General features: G+C 40.2%; 1 protein-coding gene across 9 annotated transcripts in view; it reads right to left on the reverse strand.

The window, feature by feature from the left end:
- Positions 1-19,514, reverse strand: part of EMF2 (VEFS-Box of polycomb protein) — a 100,027-nt gene that overhangs the window by 39,595 nt on the left and 40,918 nt on the right. For all 9 annotated transcript variants that reach the window (XM_088962464.1, XM_088962471.1, XM_088962468.1 and 6 more), the window contains 3 exons: positions 13,676-13,815; positions 12,768-12,830; positions 12,500-12,621 (listed from right to left, as the gene is read on the reverse strand). In XM_088962464.1, the coding sequence (XP_088818590.1) occupies positions 12,500-12,621; positions 12,768-12,830; positions 13,676-13,815 (325 nt within the window). The remainder of the gene's footprint in view (positions 1-12,499; positions 12,622-12,767; positions 12,831-13,675; positions 13,816-19,514) is intronic.

Genomic DNA, 19,514 nt, shown 5'->3' on the forward strand with positions numbered 1-19,514 from the left:
GCAAATGTCTCATCGTAGTCAACTCCGTACACTTGAGTGTACCCCTTGGCTACCAATCTTGCTTTATACCTTTCAACTGTTCCATCTGCCTTTGTTTAACTGTAAACACCCACTTACACCCCACTAGGTCTTTCCCCCTTGGAAGATCTACCAATTCCCAAGTTTGATTTTTATGGAGGGCATTAATCTCCTCCTTCATAGCATCTGTCCATCCAGGGTATTTTAAGGCTTCTACAACATTTCTGGGTACACGGATGCAATCAACTACAAATAGGAAGGCTCGGTATAAGGGGGAAATGTGATCATAAGAGACATACAGGGTGATGGGATGTTTGGTAGTGCATGACCAGACTCCCTTTCTTTGAGCAATAGGAATGTGAAGGTCATTCACATTAGGAGCAGGGATGTCAATAGGTGTAGCAGGGTTTAGATTTGCCTCATGGGAGTCTAATGGTGTTAGATGCTTAGTGGTTGGTAGCTCCACGTCTCTGTCACATTGCCAATCTCTATGGCGTGTTCGTTGGAAGACACGAAAGAGGGCCAAGTCCGGAATAGAAGGAAGAGAGACTTGGCGGACCTCAACCTGCTTCTCCCCTTCCACACTACTCAGCCCCTGAGGAGAAGCAGGGAAGAACGGTTCAGACTCAAAGAAGGAATCATCCATAGAGACAAAGAATTTATGACTAACGGGATCAAAGCACCATACCCCTTTTGAGAGGAGGGATACCGTAGAAAGATACATGGAATGGACCAAGGGTCTAACTTACCCCGAGATGGAGACAAATCATGGACAAAGGCACAACAACCAAAGACACTCGTGGGAATGGAAAATAAAGGGGACCGAGGAAACAACAACTGATGAGGGGCCATGTAGCTCAGCACTCTAGAAATGCGATTGATGACATAAGCAGCTGCAAGTAGCATCCATCCAAAACCTTTGTTAACGTAGCGGTATTTCAGTCTTTTTACCTAGATTAATGTTGCTGATCTGTAATGTTGTTTTGGAATCAGTGATCCACATTTAAATAAGGGCGCATATGTCTTTTCAATTATTTTTAATAATACAAGTATTGTCTGGCCGACTGGGAGAATGTTATGGTAGCACTTCCAGTTCGAACCGGATTTTCTCCCTTCTCTCTTTCTCTCTTTCTTCCACCTTTCTACTGCTTTCTACATAACCGATCTCAGACAAACAGAATTCCAAGGCAGGCCGAATCATCACATGGTATCAGAGCTACTTGAATCTGCCTAGATTTCTGTCTGCATAGATATCTATTCTCTACGCACCCTATCTAGGGTTTCTCCTTTTTTTCTGCATTCAACTGGAGATAAAAGAAAGGGCTGAAAAGGAGTGATCGCCCTCTTCCCTTAGAGGTTTCTATGTCTACAGTCAGGTCGTGTGTGGTTGGTTGCTATGGTTTCTAAGATCGCCCTCCCCTAATCGATGAAGAATAGAGGGCCGATTTGTGTGATTGTCTTGTGTGGACTGATTTCCTGCTCGTGGGTTTACTTCATTGATAAGGTAAGAGATTTCATGCATGATATCTGTTATGGATCAAATAGGATGTGTGTTTCAGACCATGTGCTAGGGTTTCTGACAGTAGTGTGCTAGGGTTTATGCTGGTTTTTGTGTATTTTGAAGGAAGAATTATGATCATAGAGTGGTGAGATTTTAGGTAATCGTAGGAGTAGGGTTTGTGGTGTAAAGAACACACTTTTCAACAACAAGTGTTGAAATCAGTGTGACAGGTGTGATCTAGTTGTGTGCAGTGTGCGGAATTCAGTAGTAATAGAATTCAGCAAGTGTGCAGAATCGGTGATAACAGAATGGGAGATAACAGGGATTGTAAACCTAATGTGATGGTGCCTACAGACTACCTGAATGTTCAGATGACCTCCATTAAACTAAATAGATAGAATTATGTGCCTTGGGCTAAATCCGTCGAAGTCTTTCTGAAGGCAAAGAAGAAGGTAAAACACATAAGAGAGGTGTGGGACCATGCGAAGAAATTATATTCGGGTCAGGACAATACAACCAGAGTGTATCAGTTGTATCAAGAGTACTTTCACCTGCAACAGGGCAATCAGAGTCTTGAGGAGTACTATGCCAACATGAGAAACATATGTAATGAGTTGAATGTCTATCACCCTCTCACTTATGATGTCAAGATTCAGCAACAACAAAGAGAACAGCTTGATGTGACTAGATTTTTTGTGGGACTGAAGTCTGAATATGAACCAACAAGATCCCTCATGCATCACATGCATGTTCCAAAACCCTATTGGAGTGACGCAGTGCTTACCTCTTGCTTTCCGATTAATCCAATGCCCACGTTCATCCTTCATGATCATTCTCAGTTCACGGTCTTGTTTCCCTCGTTGTCTTCGACCGAGGGTATTTGGGTGTGTCTGCTTCGTCCATAATCTGGGTCCCGAGAATGACAAGTTTGATGCTCGTTCCCTCAAGTGCATCTTCCTTGGCTATTCTTGGACCCAGAAAGGGTATAGGTGTTACCATCCTGGTTCTTGACGGTCCTTTGTGTGTGCTGATGTCACCTTCTTTGAGTCTACTCCATTCTTTTTGGGGTCCGATGATGCTTCTTCCTCCTTGTTCCAGCCGTGACCAAACCCTTGCCTCCAGTGCCACCACCTATTGAACGCCCACCTATCCGTCATGTGTATACCCATCGCCCACGCGTACCAGCTACTAATCCTCCGTCGACAACTCCAACACCAGACCCGCACTAAGCATCTGAACTTTATCTTCCCATTGCTTTGCGAAAAGGTAAACGCACTTGCACCCTTCATCCTATTTCTAATTATGTTTCACTTACTCACCTTTCCGCTTCCCATCGCCAGTTTGTCACCTTGTTATCATCAGTTGTTGTCCCTAAGGATGCCTAGGAAGCCCTTGCCTCTCCAGGGTGGTGCCGAGCCATGGAAGAAGAACTCTCTGCGCCTCATCATAATCGTACTTGGAACCTCACTGCTCTTCCTCCTAGGAAGCAAGCTGTTGGTTGTAAATGGGTTATACGGTTAAGTATCTGCCTGATGGTAGTGTTGAACGCCTGAAAGCGCGATTGGTTGCAAAAAGGTACTCTCAAACCTATGGTATTGACTACACAGAGACCTTCTCACCGGTTGCTAAGATAGGGTCAGTTCGTGTTGTGATCCCTCTTGCAGCCATGTATCAGTGGTCGCTATATCAGCTTGATATCAAGAATGCCTTTTTGCATGGTGCCTTACTCGAGGAAGTCTACATGGAGCAACCTCCAGGGTTTGTTGCTCATGGGGAGGATGGTAAGATGTGCAGACTAAGGAAGGCTATATATGGGCTTAAATAGTTTCCTCGAGCATTGTTTGGTAGGTTCAGAGAGGTGGTAAAGAAGTTTGGTATGAAACAGTGCAAAGCTGACCATTCTGTATTTAGTCATGACTCTCCGGGAGAAAAATAATGTTGGTGGTGTATGTAGATGATATTGTTATTACTGGAAATGATAACATCGGTATTGACAGGCTGAAGACTTATCTGCAGGACCATTTTCAGACAAAGGATCTTGGTAAGCTGAAATACTTCTTGGGGATAGAGGTAGCAAGATCCAAGTATGGTATTAACCTGTGCCAGAAAAAATATGTGCTTGATTTGGTGGAAGAAACAGGCTTGTTGGGTGTCAAACCAGCTGAAACACCCATGGATACAAATACCAAGCTAAGTAGTGATATGGGTGAAGTGTTTGAAGACCCTGGCAGATACCGACGACTTGTGGGTAAACTGAACTACCTAACCATTACTAGACCAGACATCTCATTTGCGGTTAGTGTGGTAAACTAGTTCATGCAAAAACCTTTGATTGCTCATTGGAATGCAGTTCTGAGAATTGTGAGATATTTAAAAGGGGCTCCGGGTCGCGGTCTGATATACAAGAGTGACAGAAATCTTGAAATAGAAGGGTATTCTGATGTTGACTGGGCCGGTTCTATGTCTGATCGGCGGTCTACTACAGGCTATTGCACTTTCCTGGGAGGTAACCTGGTGACAAGGAAAAGTAGGAAGCAGACGGTTGTGGCAATAAGTAGTGCAAAATCAGAATATAGGGCTATGGCGCACACCGCTTGTGAATTAGTGTAGCTAACGAACCTTCTACAAGAAGTAGGGTACAACATCAACACTCCAATGAAGCTCTATTGTGATAATCAGGCTGCAGTTCATATTTCCTCTAATCCTATGTTTTATGAAAGAACCAAGCACATTGAAGTTGACTGCCACTTTGTGAGGGAGAAGGTGATGAATGGAGAGCTAGACACTACACATGTTAATATCGGAAACCAGTGGGCTGACTTATTTACAAAAGGCTTGAGTCGGGGAAGAGTGGACTACATATGTAACAAGCTGGGAGTATATGATATATACTCACCAGCTTGAGGGGGAGTGTTAATGTAGGGGTATTTCAGTCTTTTTACCTAGAATAATATTGCCGAAATGTAATGTTGTGTTGGAATCAGTGCTCATTTAAATAAGGGTATATATGTCTTTTCAATTATTTTTAATAATATAAGTATTGTCTGGCCGACTAGGAGGATGTTATGTTGACACTTCCAGTTCGAACCAGATTTTCTCCCTTCTTTCTTTCTCTCTTTCTTCCACCTTTCTACTGCTTTCTACATAACCGATCTCAGACAGACAGAATTCCACCTTTCTACTGCTTTCTCTCTTTCTTCCACCTCTTTGGAATATTAATGTGTAACATCATCCCTCGAGCTACTTCAAGAAGGTGTTTGTTTTTTCTCTCGGCAACACCATTTTGTTGCGGTGTTCTTGCGCAAGAGCTCCTATGAATAGATCCATGGGAGGCAAAGAACTCATTTAGCTCACCATGGAAATATTCCTTGGCATTATCTGATTGGAAGATCTATATTTCGACATGGAACTATGTAAACACCATCCTCGGGAAGTCTTTCACAATCTTTGGAACTTCATCTCTGATACGCATCAGGAATACCCATGTCTATTGGGAGAAATCATCAATTGAAGTCATAAAGTACTTATACCCGCCCTCAGAGGTTATAGTGGTATGCCCCCATACATCATAATACACAATATGAAAAGGAAAACTGGATCTTTTATTACTTAAATGAAAAGTTGTTCTACATTGTTTGCTCAACTAACATGTTTGACATTGAACATGACTTAAATAAAAACAAAAACAAAGACTTCATTATTTCAAAGGAAACATGACCTAATCAACTATGCCACAAAAAATTTTGACTCTTATTTGACTAACTACATGACACTGAGGACGACACCAAGAGACCAACTTTGTTGTCGAGAATATAGAGACCCATCCATTAGGCTTCCTCTACCAATCGTCCTCCCAGAAGTTAGATCCTGAAAAACACATGAACCAGGAAAAAAGGTTACACTATAGTTTAAAGAGTTTGTGATGCTACTGATTGAAAGCAAATTTATAGGAAGTTGGGGAACATGCAACACACTATTTAGGTTAAGGCCATGGGGAAGGGATATTGATCATTGGCCTGCAATGGAGGAGAATGATCCATCTGCAAGCCTCACTTTATCCCTTCTTGACAAAAGGTTGTAAGTCTGAAACAAATTTGGCTTACCGGTCATGTGGTTAAAGACCCTGAGTCAATGATCCAAGGGGAATCAGTGGTAGTAGTGACATGGAATGCAGAAGCCGCATTACCTGATGTAGATGCAAATGAAGTAGGAGTACCAGTAACAGAACTATCCAATGTCGTAAAGCCCTACCATATGACTCCTAGTGATCTCTGGAGAATTCATGATATCTTCCTTGGGATCAGAACTAGTAAAGTGGTCCCGAGTAGTACCATCAACCTGAAGATCTTGGGTTGCACTTTACCCTGCTCTTGGTTCTTTGCCCACTTGGGCTTCCCGTGAATTTCCCAACATGTGTCATGTGTATGTCGCGAGCGCCGACAGTGGGTACAAAACAATTTATCTTTATCATCATCCTTCTTGGAGTCACTTTTCTTCCCCATATTGTTATTACCAATTGCAGCCAATGCTACCTATTGCTCCCCCTTAGTTGTAACCATCACACTCCGCCTACTTTCTTCAGATTGAACAAGGGCATATACCTCTTGAACTGACGACAACTCCTTGCTTCCTAAGATCCAAACTCTCAAGGGTTCATAGGCAGGGTTCAGTCCCAACAAGAAGGCAAACACACGCTGCTGAGAAACCAGCTTCATGTAGGCCTTAGCATCATCATCATGTTTCCACTCTATAGCCTGATAATGATCCAATTCTTTCCATACGGAAGTAAGGGCTGAATAATAGGCAGACAAACTACGATTTCCCTATTTATAGGTTGAGGATTCAGCTTGCAACTAGTAAATCTTGCCATAATGCCTTTGCTCAAAATAGGTGGTTTTGGTCTGTTCCCAAATCTCACTCGTAGTGTCTGCCCACATAAAGTTCTTCTTCACATCAGGTTCCATGGCTACGAGGAGCCAAGACATCACCATACTGTTTTCTTGGTCCCACCTATCATGTTTAGTTATCTCACACTTCGGTTCTTTTACTCTGCCATTTATGTAACCAGCTTTTCCCCTTGTTGTTACATAAAGTTTCACACTTTTAGCCCACTCCAGGTAGTTCATGCCATTTAAAGGGGTAATTGGCATGGAAAACGTCATGTTTTCGCCCCTCATACCAGTTGTACTACGATTTGGTGTAACTCCAGATGATGCTGAATCATAGTTTGCCATTGAGAAAAAAGGGTCACAAATATACCAAAGCAGATTCCACACAAACAGAATGCTATACTCCCAAGAATTTTCACTTCCGGAAGGAGAAAGATACTGCTGAAATCAGTTCAGCAATAGTTCGGCCCTTATAATAGCCCAGAAACTAGTCGAGCAACTAGTCTACTAACAGGCTACTGAAGACAGTCTACTAACAACAAGAGTTCGGCCACAAGCAGTCATTAAAAAAAGAAACTACTAACAGTTCGACCACAGCACATGAGTAAAAAAAACCATACCCCTGTCCAGCACCTGTACGAAGGTGTAAACCTCAAAACCAAGGCCTTCTCAACCCTTCACAGCATAGACTATAGAGAAAAAAGGGGACACACCCCTGTCCAGCACCTGTAAGAAGGTGCAAACCCAGAAAAATATTTTTCACTGCATCGAACTAGGAGAGAAGAGTCATTCCAGCATCGCCCTTCTTCTGTTAGGGTTTCCTTGGTGTTACGAACAAGGAGAAGCCCAACGAACAGCAGCCGCAGGAACTCTGAACAGCCCGATAGAATTCTTGGTCTTCCACGTCCAAGAGATCGAGAGAAAAAAAAAACGATTGGGATTCAGATGAGAGAACAATTTTCGAGCCCAAAATTATTGCTCTGATACCATGTGTTCCTTCCTAAGAGAGACGAGAGAGAGAGAGAAAGAAGAGAAGAAAGAGAAGAGAACGTAGAGGAGAGAAGAGAAGAGAGAGTCGATTGAAACTCAAAAACTCTGGATTGGCCGTTCCTAGCTTCTTATTTATATTCACTTAATGTAATAAGAACTGAAGTTACAAGAATGCCCCTTGCAGTTCCTAAAAACAAACAACTAACAAGGAAAAAAAGAAAGCTAGCTGTCAGCACCTAGATAGACTAGGTTGACAACATGCTAACAGCATAGTAACACAAAACCAAACAACATACTAACACAAAACCAATAAATAAGATTCACAACACTCTTCTATAAATTTTCTAGTGTTTCTAGATTTTTTTATTTCTTCTTATGCTTAATCTTTACTATGGGAATGGTTGCCGAATTTAGGTTCATATTTGTTAAAATTGTAGCTACCATATTTTGATTCCAAGTAATATTTTTGTATTTTAATTCACAAACGGAAATAAGTAGCTTGTTTTTTGGGTTTGGAACAATGAGATTTTGCTTCAAGTGCTCATCTTTCATTTATCCCCAATTTCTTTATTTTTATTAGAATTTAAATTTTATGTTTTATGCCAAACCTAAACAGTTCAATTCGAATCAGTCGAATATTCGATTGTTCACTCAAATTCAAATTCAATTACTAATTTTAAATATTCAATGGATACCGAATCGAATTCAAAACTTTATTTATGCAATCGAATTCGAATTCAGATATATCCTGATTCGCTTCGAATTTGATCCGTTTACGCCCCTATAAGGGATATACCAAAGTATATGGGATAGAATACACTAAGACCTTTTCTCTAGTTGCTAAGATGACTTCAGTGAGAGTTTTTTATCCTTAGTTGTGAGCCACGATTCACCTTTGTATCAATTTGATGTTAAGAATGAATGCATTCTTGAAAGGTGCTCTCACTGAAGAGGTATATATGTCCCTTCCCCCTAGTATATATGGCAAGGAAATGCAGGGTAAGGTGCGTAGATTGAAAACATCACTTTATGGCCAAAAAAATCTCCATGTGCTTGGTTTGACAAGTTTAGGGCTGCTCTTGTTCAGATTGGCTACACTCAGACTCAATCAGATCATACCCTCTTTGTTAAGAAGAAAACAGAGAAAGAAGAAAGCAAGAACATTTGATTGTTGAATGCTCCATAGTCTACAACTAAGGCTGCAACTTGGGTTGGCCTGACTTCAAGAAAAGGAAGTATCATACTAGACCTTTGAAAGTAGCAATGATGAAAGGGACGATGCTGAACCGGCTGGTGGAGATGGAGATCCAAGCAAAGCTAGTGAGGATGAGATTTGCATTGATGAAACTCACAACTTATCGAACTCAATAAACATGGAAAAGGTGATAGAAACATAGGCAAAAGTTAGCAAACGGTGGCACAAGGTGGTGGCAAGCATTCATGGAATGGCAGCTAGTGGATGGGATACTGGTCTTGACCCTAGGGCCTCTCTTTCCTCACTCTAGAAAGCCATTTTTGGAGTCCTTCCAATCTGTCAGCCTTTTCTAAGATATGATGCCTGCTTGGGTGACAAAGTACTTTTTGAGAGGACACCTGGATTGTAGAAACTCCTCTTAAGGATAGATTCCCGAGTATGTATTCCCCATCTTTAAATAAATTCAAGGCCATTCCCTTTGTGTGTCTAAATGTTCTTGGGACCTAGGCTTAGGGAGGGGTTCAAGGGATTCAGAGATCAGAGGTAAGTTTTGTAGATGATTTATTTTCTCTTGTGAATTCAGTGTTTTTAAATCTGTCTTGCCCAGATAGCAAAATTTGGTCAGAGCCCCCTCAGGTTTCTTCTCTTGCTCTTCATTTTCCAATTAATTCAATCTACTAATATGCATGTCTCTTTTCCTTCTAAAGAAGTGTGGTGTACTCCTATACCACCAAAGGTTAGGGCCTTCTACTAGGAGTGTCGTGAATATTTTCAACTCTAGTTTCTTCCAACAACCAAAGAAGAGGGGTAGGGTGATGTGGCAAATAATTAGAGCAGCTATTCTATGGTCGATTTGGGAAGAAAGAAACAACAGGATCTTCCAAAGGCAAGAAAGAACTAAAGAACTCACTGAAGGCATAACCATCAAGATCATACATTGGTTGAAAACTTTGGATCTTTTCAAGGACTTTTTCTTCATATGACATCTTTAGGGGATCGAGTGCTATAGTGGCTTCCTCTTCCTATTCTTCCATAGTTCAAGAACGTTGGTCCCCACCTCTATCTTATAGGGCAAAATTTAATATTGATGGAAGCTCTATGGGTAACCCAAGTCCTTCTAGAATTGGGGGTGTCTTTAGGAATGAAGGAAGAGTGTTAGGCTTTTACTCTGGCCCAACTGGGGTAGGAGATTCCTTATGAGCTGGAGTGTTGACTCTACTCCAAGGTCTCAAATTGGCTAAAAGCCTAAAACAATGGGGATTGAAATAGCTAGATGTGGAAGGAGATTCCATGCTGGTAATAGGTCGGTTGCAAACAAGAAGCTTGGGAACTTGGCCCTTCAAACAAAACACTAAAGAGATTATGTGTTTAGCAAGGGAGCTTGGGGTGCAAGTTGGATGGACTAGAAGATCAGCAAATGGAATGGCTAACACCTTAGCAAAGCGAGACAATGAGGAGGCTTTGTTTTGGGCTTGTTTGTAATTCTGTTTTAAAGGCTCACCATATTTTGGTTTGGGTGGTGATAGTTGTACTCTTTAATTGATCATTGAAGTTACCATTTCCTATCCCAAAAAAGGGTCTATCTACAATAGGGGGAGAGTATGAAAAAAGAATGGAATGGTGGGTAAAAACAGACTTTCAAGAAGATTGTGGTTTTTGAGTTAGCAAGGATCAACGCCAACTCGACGGAGGTACAGGCTTCTAAGTACAGTCCAAGTCTTCAAAGTTTTTGCTAGATTGAAAGAGGATCCATTTAGGACAGGACTAAATAAGAAGTCCAAAAAAAGCAAAAAAGACATGCAAGAAGAGCAAACCAGCAATGTTCAAGAATAAAGAAATGCAAGAAGATAAACCAAAGTTTGTGAAGAAAAAAGTTCAGTTTCAGTTTTACCGTGTTGGTTTGGTGCCAAGTTTTATTGTTCATTTTGAGGTTAAGTCTTGGTGTGTCGGATAGGATGTCTCTAGAGCGGGGAGGGTAGAAATTGATGTCGATGTCTCTATATTGGATACTAGTTTGGTTGTAGTTTTTATTTTCATAACCTTGGGAGTGATTGATGATAGTGGCATAGAGGCTTGTGGTGGTGGTAGTTTTCTCTTCTCTCGGGTGACTTCTGGTCAACTTTCTTGTATTTTCTTTTCTCTTTATTTGTTACCAGATTAATACAATGCATCCATAATGAATATGTGAAGAATCACTGAAATAATAACAACCAACAATGTTTACAAAAAATTATTGAACCTGCTACCTCCACAACCTCTGATCAGTAACATAAAATTGATATCCACTAAATAAAGTGCTAAAACAAAACATACAAGAAGAGGGAAAGAAGATTTAAATGGACCACTGATAAAGGCCACCGGTCACAGGTCAAACAGTTTAACCACTGGGTTGATTCAGTGACCCGTTAGATCATTATATATAAATATACAACATATTATATATACTATAACATGTGATTTTGGTAATATGCAATTCTTTGCAAATAGAAGGTTATCACTCCAACTCCCCTCATTATCATAATACAATGAATGATGAAGTGGTGACCCAGGTGAGTTGTTGAAAACCAGCTGGACCACTAAAATGTAGCTGGTTTTCATCAGTTTGCCCAGGTTAATAGCAGGTCAGATTGGTTTTGGGAAATACAAAAAACTAAGATTTTAAAAACAGGATTGCCATTTGATTCACGAGTCTAACGGTACAACTGTCTCAGCCAGAACACAAAGAAGAAATAAAGAATGGAAAGCATCGGGTGAGAGGAAACTGAAATTTAATTTTGATGGGTGCACCTTGGCAATCCAGATGTTTTAGATGTGGATGGAGTGATATGAGACTATAACAGCAACATTCTTCAGTTTTCAGGCCCAATCAGGCAAAGAATACTTTAGTAGTGATCAAGTCATCAATGACTTCTAAAAGTTGAGGTTTGTTGGATAGCATTATGTTTACACAACAAATACTGTGGGAAGAACCAAGTAGAAACCACTATCTGCTGATTCAGTCAAGCTTCTTGTGAAAGGAAGAGGGGAAAGTTGTAGATTTCAGCAATAGGAAGAGAAAGAGGAAGAAAATGAGAAGAAGGTCAACAAGGATTGTGTATCATAACCCTAGCCGCCAGCCCCTCATTCTATTTATATTTAACTTAAATAGGAGATATTACAAAGATGCCCTTAGTAGGGCGGCAACTCAAACCAAATAGTTACAACCCTTTTAAAAATAAAAAATAATGGGCCCAAGGCCCAACAACTTCTTAATTTAAAAGAAAATAAACTAAACACAAATCGGCCCATTCAACAAGAGGAAACTGAAATTTAATTTTGATGGGTGCGCCTTGGCAACCCAGGTGTTTTAGGTGTGGATGGAGTGATATGAGACTATAACAGCAACACTCTTCAGTTTTCAGGCCCAATCAGGCAAAGAATACTTTAGTAGTGATCAAGGTTTGTTGGATAGCATTATGTTTACACAACAAATACTGCGGGAAGAACCAAAGTATTGTCAACTACAATATCAACATTCTTGACAGATATTTATAGATGTATAAATAATGGCCATGAGATATCATACCAATTATTATGTTGCCTTGGCTTTGATATCAAGGATGTAATCAATGTTGGCTTTGTTTCAAAATTAAATCGAGCATCAATTGAACCATGAACTAATAAATAATTAAAGAAATTAATATTGAAATCGTCAACTATGAGTCCAAAATTGTAATATTGCATGCAACAAATAACCTACCCAAATTTCAAACCAAGTAAAACCATACAACAGAAAGATAGAAAATAGGACAAAGGCATTGCAACAAGGAAAGAACACCGAAAGCCAGTAACAATAAATTATACTAATTATACATAGGATGACGGTGATGATGATGATAGAAAACCTAGAAATAAAAGCTTAGTTACCGTATAAGGTGAGAGAGTGATGAACCAGGAACATCACTGCACATGTATGAACTATACGGAGATCTTTCTTTTGCCCCAACTTCTTGTGCAGAAATATTGACTTGCACTTGCCGCAATGAACTCTTTTGAGAATACCCATCCCAAGAAAACATAATAATCATTAGAATACTTTATTCTCAAAATAATATGGAATAGTGGCAGTTGAAGGGAAGAATGAACAAAATTCATAAGTACTACCAAAACAAGAACACCAAAGGCATGAACACACCATGGTTCCAGAATTTTGAGGAACTTTGAAAGATATACAACTGCCCTCATCCAAACAACTTGGCTGCAAAAGGAGAACAATACCAAAATAGATAAAGTAAGCTACCCATAGCAATAGGAAAAGATCAGCCTATACAACCAAATCAAGTAAAAATAATACTTATTTCAATTTCAATTGACAGTCAACTCCTCCAATACTCAACAGTCTTGTAATTTATTAACATCTACAAGAAAAAAAGGTTGGGTATTTTCTACTTCAGTGAGGATAAGTTTGATAACTGTTTTTTCCCTGCAAACTGGAGAAGAAAGGCAAAGTTATAGCGAGCATATAGATGTCAAGCGATCAAGTGCAGAGAAAATTTTAGCAGATGATGAGGAGTGGACTGAGATGCTCAGATGGGGTGTGAAGGAGACTAGACATATGGGGGGAGGGAGAAAGAAGTGCGAGAAAAAGGTGGCTCCTCATAGGGAGAGGAAAGCAGGCAAAGAGAACACAAGCAATCTGAGACAAAAGAAGGGGAAGAACAACATATAATCTGAAAGCATTTAGGTACATCAGTGATTGTAAAGGAGCCAAAGTTTGGATGATGTCTCATGGATTATGTTTTGATTAAGGATCCACAAATGTTCCTCTATTCGGATACAGATGCAAGGTTGGTTGATGGGTTCTAATGTTTCATATAGTGCTTCACATAATGTGTATAGGAGTGGAGATCAGCAGGGCGTGGCTTATCTGCTGCCACTCTTATTCCTTCATGGGTGTTTGTTTAGCCTTCACTTAATCCATGTAGGATTTTTCTCCTCTCATTTTTCTTGAATGAGGTTTAAGTTTGCTATAATACACATGCGAACATATTGAAACAACATGGAAAGGACACAGATAATAGTAAAATTTAATTGATGGGTTACCTCCACAAATCCGGAATGCATATCAACAGCTGACAGCATCTCAGCTCTTTGCCCCATATTCAAGTTCATACACTTCAACCATGACGAATAGAGTGACTCCAGTGGTATCTTTCCCCATAGGCAGGGTCCTCTAATACTTGCTGTCAAGTGAAAACTTGCTTTAAAATTGGACTACAATAATTCATGATATCATCTAATGTTCATGCATCATATATTTAGAATAAAATGATAGATTAAAAAACAACTACCAGCATCACAATTCACATTTTTCCAACATCATCTACTTATATTATTTTGCCTTTGGTTCTAAAATTCACATTTTTTCTTCAAATTCCTCAAGGTATTTTATTGATATTTTTTATCTCAGAATTTGACTAGTTATATCATTTAAAAAACTTATCTCTGCAAATTTTTGTCTGAGTCGGGACAAGGTTAAATGAAATTTTGAGTCAGGACAAAGTTAAATGTGTTAGACAGGGTATACCCTTAGCTCCAATCAGAATGATGTACATTATGACATTTATTGTAAATGAATAAAGTACATATTTGATTCATGTTCTTGTGGTGTGTTTCTGTGTAATACCCTTAAACTGGACACATATGAGACTCGTGTTAGTTTAGAATGTTCACAACCGTTGGATAGATCTGAGGAGATTTATTCTGCCAAGGAAGACATTGACATGCCGCCAAGTTGGTTGGGGTAGCCTGTCTCAGTTGCCAGGGTGAGACCCAAGGTACATGCAGTGTAGGTTTACTTGAAACCCTGAACGGGACCAGAATTCCAGTATTACCCTAGACCTTGGTGATTAGTGGGCAAAACTGGAATGTTACACCTGACCCCTAGACTCGATTATGATACTGCACTAGGTGTCGAATTGGGATGTCTTTGATATGTCAATCAGTGAGATCCTAAGAGGGGGTCAAAACCTGGGTATGTTGGGACAATCTGAGAATTCATCTGAGTGGGTGAACATAGTGACAGGATCAGCCCCTTTGTCGAACAAAGTGAATGATCGGGGATGCACTCTCTCTGATGGAAACCTAAACTGTCGAAAGTTAATTTCAATCGTTGAAATTTGTTTTGCAAAATATATTTATATACAGATATACATACATACAAATATATATATATATATATATATATATATATATATATATATATTATGGTTTCAAAATGTTTGCAAAAGGTTTTAATTCCCGGGATCCATGTGAGTAGAGAGTGCAGCACTGTTCTTTGCAGTCGAGGGAGAGGTCCTCTCTTGTCGGGCAGTGTTTGATCATTATGGGCTGAGAGGTTAAGTGTAAGACCATTGAGGGTAATACCTGATGGGCTAATCTTGCATCTGCCCACAATCCCTGGATTTTTATAAGGTGGCTTGGCCCAAGGACCACTTAGTGTAAGTGTTGGGCCCATTGAGAGCACATGGTGATGGGCTCAGGGGTTCACTGTCCATTACAGTGAATTCGGCCAGGCCTTGTAACAAAGGCTAGGCTGAACCCATGTGGTTGATGTGTAGATCAATGTTTGGGTCCCACGCCATACAAGGAAGCCCAACTGGGCAGCAGTTTGGAGGCCGAATGAGCACATAGACTTAATGGGCATAAAGGCCAATTCGAACTTGTTTACTTTGATTAATTAAAGAGGGGCGGTTCTAGGATTTAGATCAGCAGATAGGATAGGGAATTATCCCTATCCACTCAGAGAGTTCAGATCCAAATAGAGATTTGGATCAGGAAGCTCCTAATAAGAATAGGAGGGCTTATCTAATCTGCAGATAAGATAAGGGTTTATCATTATCTCTTAAAAAGAGTCCAGATCCAAATAAGGATTTGGATTAGGAAACTCCTAATGAGATTAGGAGCTATCTTTGAGGCTATAAAAGGAAGAGGGCGAACCACCAGTCACTCAATCAGATCTCAGATCACAGAAAGAGAGAAAACAACAACAGTAAGACTGCGCCATCTTCTGCTCTTGCGCCCTCCTCCTGCATCCGCCATTGCCAGTTTGTTCTCCACTGTAGGAGCAATCAATAAGGGTTCTTGATATCAGTTTTTGGTGAAAAACTTATCTAAAGTCGTGCTCACATACCCTCCATCGAATTCTTGCTGAAGGATTCGGTTCTTGTGAAAAACCACCTGCTGATTCTACTCCACCCTACACTGTGTCATCTTCAGTGGGAGCAGTCTTTGGAGTTTTCCTTGGATGTGAACACTTTCGTTGGAGTTACTGCTACTTCATATCAGGTATATCGCTCTCCTACCTTTTGGTTTCAAATCTGACTCGATTTACGTTCAAGATTGATCCTTGAAAATGCAGATTTTCTAAAACAGGGAATGTGATTCCCAGATGGGAGAGAATTTTTTTTGAAATTTCGCCCAACCTACCTGTAGGGTTTGGCCATCCATATGATGGATCTCTCATCCCTTCAAAATGAAATAACAGATATTTCCCTTGTCAACAAAGTAGAACATGAACTTAAAAAGTACAGCATCATTTTGAATATCCCAAGACTAAAAAGGAGAGCCCAACCCAATGCATAAGGCTCCTGACAATGTGGAGTCTAGGAGGGAATGATGTATGCAACGTTACCCCTGCAGATACAGAGAGGTTGTTTCCAAGATTTAAACCCCGGTCACCCAAGTTACAATGGAGCAACCTAACCATTGAGCCAAGGCCCACCCTCTTCAAATATCCTAAGACTCCTATACAATAAAATGAAAGGCAGCAGGAATGGAAACCTACCTACTGAAGAAGGGATAAATAAACAAGGTCATTACCCAATGTCGGTCCCAAACATCTAGAGTTTGGGTAAGGGTAGACTGGAAAAGGAATAAATCAGTAACATAAAATTCAAGCCTTGTGTGCTGATGAGTTTATACACTCCAAAAGAAAACAACATTCAAATGTTTCTCTCAATTTTCATATTGGTTACCTCAACTTAACATTTTATGAGTTCTGTATAAGAAAGGTAAGGGAGCTTTTTTTAGATAAGATAATGTAATTTATTAAAATTTCATAACATAATTACAGTTCATGGGGCAGCAAGAAAAGCAAACAAGATCTGATACAGTGAGTGACTGAGTGGCTGTATGCAAACAAAACCAAACAGGCAGAAAAATCAATACAAATCAAAACAAAATACCTAAAAACCTCATAGAGCAACAAGGCACTCCATTTAACCACAGACACAACAAAAAGTTTACCTTCAACACCTAGCAAGTCTCAATAATTCATATTCCTAATTTTTTTGAAAATAAATAAACAAGAAATTTTAGTAAGAGAGAAGAGAAGAAAAGATTACAAATAGATGATAAGACATTACCCTCAATTTACCTGTCTAGCCAAACATCCATGTTGTTAGAAGATTTTTTAATTGACAGGTGACCACCTATTACTGCATTCTAGTTTCACTTAAAATTTTTTTTTTTTTTGAGAAAAAGTAGGGTAATTGTATTAATGCGTATAACTGTAACGTATTACACCTTTGGTCCACAAAACTCCATGTACAGCCAGCAACTATACAAAAATTTACCAAAAAACCAGTCTCTCCCAAATACATACAAGAGACCCCCAACTAAATCAAGTAAACAAAAAATCCAAATCAAAGTATTGATGGTGGGGGATATGCTTAAACAAGTCCTTGGCTGACAGCCAGGAATGTAAAGTAGCCAATGCCCGAACCACCAACTCATCTAAGGAGCACCTTTGACCTTCAAAAATCCTACTATTTCTTTCTGTCCACAGGACCCAACACACTACATGAGGGATCATACACCATAACACCTTACCCCTGTTACTTAAGCCTGTCAACTTCCAAGAGAAAAGCAGTTCAGCTAAAGACTTGGGCAGCACCACCTCACATTTAACAGGGAGAAGAAATGACAGAGCAGCAGATGGGCAACCTCACAAATAAATAGGTGATCCACCGATTTAACTTCTCCATTGCACATCACACAACTTGTGGAGGGCAGCACCAGACCCCTCCTGATTAACTGCTCTTTGGAGAGACATTTACCATGCACTGCAGTCCAGACCAAGAAGGAGACTTTAGTAGGAATGTGAGGAAGCCAAATCTCTTTCCAAGGAAAAGCCTGAGCCGAACCAGCACTCAGATTTGAATAAAATGACTTCACTGAGAAAATCCCATCCTTAGTCCATTTCCAAATTCTGGTATCTTGCTGATTTGGGTTCAGTTGATATTTACTGAATCGCTTGTAGCAGCTCTAACAGATCAGAGATTTCCCAATCATTGAGATGCCTCCTAAATTTTGGACACCAGTATCCTGTATTTCCCCGCCGCTCAAACTGATCTGCCACCACCGCATTCCTGTCTTCTTCTATAAGGAATAGCAACGGGACGGTCTCCATTAGGGGGACACCATTGCACCAGGTGTCTCGCCAGAAACTAATCCTCTTGCCATCCCCTAAATTTAGCCTAATCCCTTGGATAAAAAGAGGATAAACCTTCTCAATTCCTTTCCAAACTGAGCATCCAGCAGGCCAGGGTGCAGGTCCAGGATCCCATCCATAGTTTCTAGTTCCAAACTTTTCCGCAATTATCCACCTCCAGAGAGCTTGGGGGCTAGAATTAAAGAACCACCACCATCTACCTAGGAGAGCAGTATTTACCTGCCTAAAATTTCTTACTCCTAAACCCCTGCCGAGACAGGTTTGCATATGGAATCCCACTTAACCTGATTGATCTTTTGCTCACCATCCTTCTGGCACCATAAGAACTTCCTTTCTAGCTTTTCCATCCTTTCAGCCACCTATGTTGGGATTGGAAACAGAGATAAAAAGTGGATAGGTAGATTTGCTAGGACACTTTTCAGCAGAGTAATCTTAGCACACTTGGACAAATACCTGGACTTCCAACCCCCTAGCTTCTTCTCTATCCTTTCAATCACCGGGTCCCAAATGGATTTGGAGTGACATTTTGCTCCAACTGGAAGACCCAGGAACCTGAAAGGGAGTTTTCCCACTTTACACCCAAGCTCTGCAGCCAGATCCTGGATGTTATTGACCTCCCCAACTGGGATAATTTCACTTTCTGAAAATTCACCCGTAATCCAAAGATCACGTCAAACCAAACCAGAATCATCCGAAGATTACTTAACTGCTCATTTTCTGCCTGAACAAATAAGGTTGTTAGACAGTGTAAGCCCTTAGCTCCAATCAGAATGATATACATTATGACATTTATTGTAAATGAATAAAGTACATATTTGATTCGTGTTACTATGGTGTGTTTCTGTGTAATACCCTTAAACTGGACACATATGAGACTCGTGCTAGTTTAGAATCTTTACAGCCGTTAGGTAGATCTGGGAGATTTATCCTGCCAAGGAAGACACTAATGTGCCGCCAAGTTGGTTGGGGTGGCTTGTCTCAGCTGCCAGGGTGAGACCTGAGGTACATTAAGTGTAGGTTTTCTTGAAACCCTGAACTGGACCAAAATTCCAGTATTGCTCTAGACCTTCGAAATAGATGGGCAAAACTGGAATGTTACACCTGACCCCTAGACTCGATTATGGTACTGCATTGGGTGTCAGATTGGACTGACTTTGATATGCCAATCAATGAGATCCTTAGAGGGGGTCAAAACCTGGGTATGTTGGGGCAGTCCGAGAATTCATCTGAGTGGGTGATCATAGTGACAGGATCAGCCCCTTTGTCAGACAAAGTGAATGATCGGGGATGCATTCTCTCTAATGGAAACCAAAACTGCCGGCAATCGATTTCAACCATTGAAATTTGTTTTGCAAAATATATTTATATACAGATATACATATATATATTATGGTTTCAAAATGTTTGCAAAAGGTTTTAATTCCCGAG

The sequence above is a fragment of the Nelumbo lutea genome, chromosome 1 (genome assembly GCF_056320005.1).
Source record: "Nelumbo lutea isolate HS-2025 chromosome 1, American lotus-T2T, whole genome shotgun sequence".
NCBI classification, from domain to species: Eukaryota; Viridiplantae; Streptophyta; class Magnoliopsida; order Proteales; family Nelumbonaceae; genus Nelumbo; species Nelumbo lutea.